Raw genomic sequence first — 8,180 nt, 5'->3', positions numbered from 1 at the left:
AGACGTGCTCATGGAGGGAGTGGACGACTGAGGCAAGAAGAAACTGCACTTAAGCCACAGCTCAGGAAGGAGGGTCGGTCGCTTTCACAGCCTCCACGCTGGGCACCAGCATCTGGACTTCAGCCATCACTTAGAACTAGTTCAACTATCCGCTGTTCGCTTGTGATCATACCCGGAGGCGTTTTTTAGTTGAAATTTCATAATACAGCAAAAGAATACACTGAGGGGGCCAGAGCCATCCTACAGAGCGAGAGCTCGACAGGTATTTCATATAGTCACGGGATTTAAATCACACGATAACCATAATTACTATGCTGCATGCTTTGGACTTCAATCCCTCCGCACGTGGATTCTGCGAAACTGAGTCAGGTGTGGCCAAGGGCTCGGTTCACATTTTCATTCTGTTCCACATTTTCGGTGCCGATTTACATTTAATTGTATCATGCCTGTTAACGTTTTAAAACACCCATCGATATTTTTCTCAATGAAATGTGGTTTTCGACACCGAGATGTCCAACTCCTTAACACCAGGGCTTTCAAACACTTGTGGCAGAAAATTCACCTCTCTGTCTGAAATTGCTAACGGTTCTTTATGGCCCCGTCACGTGCTTTACCTCTAAGGGATGCTGCAAAGTTACTGTTGGCCTCTGGCGGGGAAGCCCGGGAACGACATTCATTGCCAGGGTGCCTATAGCATTCTGGTCCAGGTCTCCGAGGATCGTCCCCGATCTTGACCACAGGGTAGTATTTCCTGTGCATCACCTGCTGCAGCTACATGCAGTTCATCATCTAATCGCTCGTGGCCACTTTCAGGAAGCAGTGATAAACGAGAGCCGCCACGTACAAAATGGTTACTGCGTGCCAGGCTCCGCGCTGAGCACCCCACTCGCACTGATGTCATTTAGTGTCCCGCAACCCTGTGAAGCATTTCCTTATATATTTTTTTTGTTGTTGAGGAGGAAAGAAAGGCTCAGAAAGATTATTCAACTTGCCCGGGGTCGCATGATTTATAAATAAACAGGCTGGGGACTTGAAGCCAGGTGTCTCTGACCACAGAGCCAGGGTTCTGAGCCAGTCTGCTTTAGTGCCTTGTAAACAAAGATTTGGAGACCTGCAAGTGTGAAAACTGTTGTGACAAGGTTAGAAGACTACGGGAGATTTTACTTTATCTCTTCTTTGAAAATGTTCTTCAATACTGTATGACATTCGCAATTTGAAGAAGAGGAGACAGAGCCTAACATTTCAACATCCCATTTCCCGCTGTAGCTTGCTCTGAACTAGAAATGTTATTTGGTAAAGTCATTCGAGTGGTTGATAATTAGGTGTGTAAGTTTTTGTATGATTACATCATTAAAGGATGTTGAAGGTCATTATATTTCAATCGGATACAGTGTTTTCCTTGTGGTCAGCGCTGGGGCAGGCAGGTGGATGGAGACGGGGAAGCTACTAGACTTTCTTACTGTATTTCCCACACTTCATCGCTCTCTCCAGTGATCCCAGCTAGAGCTCTAACTCTTCTTTTTTCCCTGGACTCACTTTCAGGTCAACGTATGTCACTGGCATGGTGGTGCAGGAATGTCACTCCATACGTGGCCTGTGAGCATCTCAGAAGGTCATTTAGTGACCTCACGGAGCACTCAGTCCTTCCTCCCCAGCTGTCTTTGTCTCGCAGAGGGTGAACATTGGTTAGGGACTGGGACTATTCAGAAAGGAATGAATCTTCCTCTTTGCCTGGCTCTGCAGGAAGAGTGATCCGTGGACTTGCCAAAGAGTCTTCTAGAACTGCTGAAGAGGAAGCCTCAGTTTGAGCTTTGCGTGAAGGGAAGAACAAGGTTGGCCATGGCTATCCGGGGTTTCTAGGGTGCTTTGAAAATGATTTTATATTTATTACTCTGTTGGAGAAGGTAGATCAGCGTTATGGGAGGCACTTTTTGGCGCACAGAAAGAATTTGAGGTCGGTGACTCAACAGCCACTGTCACTGGTTCCTAAACTCTGTTCCTTCCTAGAAGGAGTGGAATGGTGTGGGCATTTCCCTCTCTCTAGCAGTTTATGCCAGTAGAAAACAGGCTAGTAAATTACATGGCTGCCACGTAGGGTAATGTGGGGGATACTAGGAAGCACCCCCAACCCTACCAACGATGCTTCTCAAAGAGCCATGGAGACTGTAGGGACAAGAGACATGGAGAGTCAGTCCAGGGAAGGCCCCAAAGGGAGGGATCTCCACCTATTGGCTCTGGGGTCTAGAGGGAGGGCAGGAGCATCAGTGGAAGTGACAAGAGTTTGGGGAGGTAACCCTCAGATTAGGGGTGCCTATGGCTATCTCTCCTCGATCTCTAGATTCCAGTGTTCTGACCCGGATCTGAACCCTGGAGGAGGCATTGATGTGGGAAGGTCTTGGAGGGAGCGATTTCAGTATCACAGACCAAGTAAACACCAGAAGGTACTGTCAGTAGTATCTTCACAGGCCATACTGGGCCATGTCCCCAGCTCCCCTTTCTTAGGCTGGGTCAGTCAGCGCGTCCATCTGTTCAGGAGGGTGGCTACTGGTGTGAACACCGAGGATGAAGATGTTGGGCAAAACCGGGGCCTCAGTCTGGGTGAGAGCCACCTCATACCATGGTTTCCTCCCATGTCCCCGAGGCCCTGCAACCCTGACCCACTGGAGGGCTGTCTGCTCCACTGGTCTGTTCAGTCCCCGTATCAGACACCTGTCCCGTGGGCTTCCTCCTCTCACCCAGCAGGGCTGAGCCAGGGTGTTTTTTCCAGTGATTTCCCCAGGCCGATTTTAGACTCTGCAATCAGGTCTCCTAGGAGATGTTTCAGAGTTTGGGGGAATTTTGTATTTTCGTTTTGTTTTTGTGGGGTTTTTGTTGCTTTTTGTTGTTGTTGTTGTTGTTGTGTTAATTTTGCTTATTCGGATAAATGTGCTTATCATGAACTCCAAGCAGCCAGGTAGTCTGGTTGGCTCCTCAGGGATCCTTCCCTGTGGTGCTGGCTCATGGTATCGAGGCCTCTCTGGTCAGAGGCCATGATGGGCATGGTCGTCGGCTGGGAAGCCAAGATTCGCAGGGGCAGGCCAGCCCCAGGCACCTTTAGGCAGGTCACTTTGCCACTGTGGCCATAAAGTGTTAGGAGAGAGAGAAGCAAATCTTAGGGGGATGTTCCATCCTCCTGTTTAAGGATAAGGGATAACCTCATTGTTACAGGAGATTGTTTGGGGAGGGCTCTTTTCCACAGATATGTGGTCCTCCTCACTCTCAGAGTGGGGCTCCATTTGGCCAAAGGATTCCACGTAGCCAAAGGAAGTGCTGTTTTGTCACAGGGGACGGAAGTCAGAGGTAGCAAATGTTGCTCCTACAGGATTCTCCTGTTGCCCAGAACTTCACCTGTGCCAGAGGGAATGTTCCATGGATAAGAGGCCATTGGCCAACAGGAGCCTGAAGATTGGCTAAGGTTCTTGCCCATTGTGATGGAAATGAGGTGGTGAGCTGACGGAGCACAGACTCTGGAGTCAGATAACACAGGAATACATTTGAATGCAATTCTTCCATTTTGGGGACTCTGGGCCATTAGACAAATTGTTTAGCAGCTCTGTACCTTAAGCTGTAAAATAGTGATAATTATGCCTGCTTTTTCCTGTTATAAAAATTACTGAAGGGCACCTGGGTGGATCAGTTGGTTGAGCGTCTGATTTTGGCTCAGGTCATGATCTCGCGGTTTGGGAGTTTGAGCCCCACATCTGGCTCACTGCTATCAGCCTGTCAGCGCAGAGCCTGCTTCAGATCCTCTGTCCCCCTCTCTCTGCCCCTCCCCTGCATGTGCTCTCCCCAAAAATAAATAAATGTTTTATTTAATTTTTAATTTTTTTTTAATGTTTATATTTTATTTTTGAGACAGAGAGAGACAGAGCGTGAGCCGGGGGAGGGGCAGAGAGAAAGGGAGACACAGAATCCGAAGCAGGCTCCAGGCTCCGAGCTGTCAGCACAGAGCCCGATGCAGGACTCGAACTCATCAACTGCGAGATCATGACCTGAGCCAAAGTCGGATGCTCAACCGACTGAGCCACCCAGGGGACCCAAGTAAATAAATGTTTTAGAAAATTAATGAATTAAATAATGTATGTGGAAGGCCCAGACATCCAGGGGGTTCAATTAGGATTTGCTTCCTCCTTGCCTTCTTGAGTATTCATGGGGGATAATGAGTACACTCCAGGGAAAGAGAAAGGTTTTGACTTGGAGTCAGTGTTCCCAAGTTTCGTGTAGTCCCTGCCTTCCACCACCACCAGCTCTGCCCCCTTCATAGGGCTGTAAAGATCAAATAAGGGAGTGAATATGAAGGTTTTTGCAAATGGATTCATAAAAACAAGGCTTTATCATTTGTGTATGTTTAATTGTTTGTCCAAGTCTGCTCTCTTTTTTTTTAAAATTTTAAACGTTTATTTATTTTTGAGAGACAGAGGGAGACAGAGCATGAGTGGGGAAGGAGCAGAGAGAAAGGAAGACACAGAACCTGAAGCAGGCTCCAGGCTCTGAGCTGTCAGCACAGAGCCCCACGTGGGACTCAAACCTATGAACCATGAGATTATGACCTGAGCTGAAGTTGGGCGCTTAACTGACTGAGCCACCCAGGCACTCCAAGTCCAAGTCTCCTCTTTACAGCTGATAGAAATAGCTTGCCGTACCAGATACAGTAATTATAAACTTCATGGTAGTCACCTTACCCCTATCTTGGTTTTCTGTGGCTGTTATAGCAAATTACCACAAACTTGATGGCTTAACTGTAGGTTTTTGTAGATGTTCTTTATCAGGTTGAGGAAGTTTCTCTCTACGCCTAGTTGGCCAAAAATTCTTACTACCAATTTTGTCACCTGCTTTCTTCACATGTGTCGATATGATCTTGTGATTCTTCTTCTTTATCCTGTTGATAGGATAGATTAACTGATTTTCAAATGTTGAGCCAGCCTTGCATGCCTGGGATAAATTCCACGTGGTCAAAAACATCCCACTTTATACATTGTTGGACTTCATTGGCTAATATTTTGTTGAGGATTTGTGTACCTATGTCCACGAGAGATATTGGCCTGTGGTTTCTTTTCTTGTAATGTTTTTGCCTGTTTTTGATATTAGAGGGAGTTAGAATATGGAATAAGAGTGCCTGAGTGGCTGAGTTGGTTAAGCATCAGATTCTTAAATCTGGCTCAGGTCATGATCCCCGGTGATGGGATCAAGTGCTGTGTCAGGTTCCATGCTGAATGTGGAGCCTCCTTGAGATCCCCTCTCTCAGGGAGCCTGGGGGGCTCTGTCGGTTAAGCATCCAACTTAGGCTCGGATCATGATCTCGTGGCTCACGAGCTTGAGCCCCTTCAGATTCTGTGTCTCCACCCCCCCGCCCCTCCCCCACTCTCACTCTGTCTCTCTTTCTCAAAAATTAATAAACATTAAACAACAACAAAAAAAAATCCTCTCTCTCTGCCTCCCCCCAAACCCCTGCTTGCAAGCTTTCTCTCTCTCTCTAAAAAAAAAAAAAAAAGCGTATGTAATAGAATGAGTTAGGACGACAGAATAGAACCAGTGAATCAGTATGCTTTCTGGTTTGGAAGGTTATCAATAACTTGTTTAGATTGTCTATTTCATGTGTGAGTTCTGGCAGATTATGTCTTATCAAGGAATTGTTCCATTTCATTGAGGTTATCACATTTGTAGGCATAGAGTTGTTCATAGTATTCCTTTACTGTCCTTTTATTTTTTTTTCCTTTTTTATTAAATTTTTTTTTAACGTTTATTTATTTTTGAGACAGAGAGAGATAGAGCGTGAACGGGGTGGGTCAGAGAGAGAGGGAGACACAGAATCTGAAACAGGCTCCAGCCTCTGAGCTGTCAGCACAGAGCCCGACGCGGGGCTCGAACTCACTGGCCGCGAGATCGTGACCTGAGCTGAAGTCGGACGCTTAGCCGACTGAGCCACCCAGGCGCCCCTTTACTGTCCTTTTAGTGTCCATGAGTTTGGTAGTGATGTCCCCTCTTACATTTCTGATATTAGTAATTTGTGTCCTGTATCTTTTTTTATTTAAATGTATTTAGCCTGGCTAGAGGTTTACCAATTTTGTTGATCTTTGCCAAGAACCAGCCTTTGCTTTCATGATTTTCTCTATTAATTTCCTGTTTTCAATTTCTTTGCTTTCTACTCTAGTTTTTATGATTTCTTTTCTTTTGCTTACTTTGGAATGAATTTGGTCTTCGTTTTCTAGTTCCCTAAAGTGAAAGCTTATATTCTTGATTTTAGGTCTTTCATCTTTTCTGTTATATGCATTCAATGTTATCAATTTCCCTTTAAGCACTACTTTTGCTGAATCCCACACATTTTGATAAATTGTGTTTTCATTTTAATTTTGCTCAAAATATTGAAAAATTTCTCTAGAGGTTCTTTGGCCTGTGTATTATTTAGAAATGTATTGTTTAATCTCTACATATTTGGGGATTTTCCAGATGCTTTTTGTTGTTGATTTCCAGTTTATTTCCAGTGTGACCTGAGAACAATGTCTGATTTCTATTATTCTAAATTTGTTCCAGGGTGTCTTATGACCCAGAAGGTGGTCTATTTTGGTGAACGTTCCATGTGAGCTTGAGAAGAATGCGTATTCTGCTGTTATCGGGTTAGCATGTTTCCTCTTTCTCTATTTACTTTTATTTTAAAATTTATTTATTTTTGAGAGAGACAGAGGCAGCGTGAGCAGGAGAGAGGCAGAGAGAGAGGGAGACAGAGAATCCCAAGCAGGCTCCACCCTGCCAGCACAGAGCCCAAAGCAGGGTCTGAACTCAGGAACCATGAGATCATGACCTGAGCAGAAACCAAGAGTCGGAGGCTTCCCTGACTGAGCCACCCAGGGGCCCCTCTCTATTTACTTTTAATCTGTATGTGTCTTTATACTTAAAATGGGTTTCTTATAGACTACACAGAGTTGGGTTTTGTCTTTGTCTTTGTTGTTTTGAATCATACTTCAATGTATTGTCATTGTCGATCTGTGAACAAGTATGTCTTTTTCCCATGAAGGGAGATCCTTTTCAATCTGTTGTAACACGTGCCCACACATCTTCAACTTGAAAATGTAGCTTTTCAAGCTTTAGTAAGAGTAGACTATTCCTTTTTCACTTTCACAATTTTTAGGCTGCTGCCGGAAGTCTTCTTGGCATCTGTTTTGAATTCTGTTGTCAGTGCATCTCTCACGGCTTTTGCAGAGATCTGGAAGTATCCGATGTAGCTGAGTTCAGCCTGTCACCAGTACACCACCATGATGTCTCAAGAGTGAGCACCTTTGACCACATCGCAAGGACGTGTTATCGCCGGCCTGGCGGGCAGCCCAGCTACAGGAAGTCAGGCCCGAGAAGCAGAAGGGGCAGGGCCCTACACCAGCCAATCCTGCTGCCTCTTGCCCTGCTCCACCTCCCGAATGGCCCCTGCCGCCCACCAGGAGCCAATCAGGTCTCGTTTTTTTGAGCCACTCTGACAATCTCTGTCTTTTCATTGGCTCGTTTAGACCATTGACACTCGAAGTGATTCTTGATATAGTTAGAATAATATTTAATCATATTTGTTACTGTTTTCTGTTTGGTTCCCTTGTTCTTTGTTACTATTATTGCCTTCCACTCTTCCTCTGTCTTTTGTAGTTTCATTAAGCACTTCATTTTCTCTCCTTTCTTAGTGGGTACGTTATACCTTTTATTTTTTATTGATTTTTTTTACTGGTTGCCCTGGATTCTGCAATATACACTTACGACTCATCCAAACGCACTTCCAAATAACACTACACTGCTTTCTGGGTAGTGTGAGTACCTTATATAACAAAATAATCCTAATTCCTCTCTCCTGGCCCTTGTATCCTTGTCATTCATTTCACTTATATATAAGCATTCATAAGCATATATACACATAAGGGATATACGTAAGCACCCATAATTGAATACATTGCTGCTATTATTATTATTTTTATTATTTTTAATTTTATTTTATTATTTTATTATTATTATTATTGTTATTATTATTATTATTTTGAACAGAGTGTTATCTGTTAGGTCAGTTATGAGTAGGAAAAATAAGTTTTCATTTTACCTTCACTGACTCCTTCTCTGATGTTCTTCCTCTCCTTATGTAGATCTGTTTTTTTTTTTTTTAATTAACGTTT

The 8,180-nt window shown here is 44.4% G+C and overlaps 1 protein-coding gene across 1 annotated transcript; it reads right to left on the bottom strand.

Annotated features, from left to right (window-relative positions):
* Positions 1–7,135: 7,135 nt before the first annotated feature.
* On the bottom strand, positions 7,136–7,291 carry LOC112851812 (ATP synthase F(1) complex subunit epsilon, mitochondrial). Its single transcript, XM_025915283.2, is given in 1 exon segment — positions 7,136–7,291. A coding segment is annotated over 1 exon segment (156 nt).
* Between the last annotated feature and the right edge of the window lie 889 nt (positions 7,292–8,180).

The sequence above is a fragment of the Puma concolor genome, chromosome E4, assembly GCF_028749965.1.
Source record: "Puma concolor isolate L17-30 chromosome E4, mPumCon1.1.hap2, whole genome shotgun sequence".
Taxonomy (NCBI): domain Eukaryota; kingdom Metazoa; phylum Chordata; class Mammalia; order Carnivora; family Felidae; genus Puma; species Puma concolor.
This window is presented reverse-complemented; position numbering and strand designations above follow the sequence as displayed.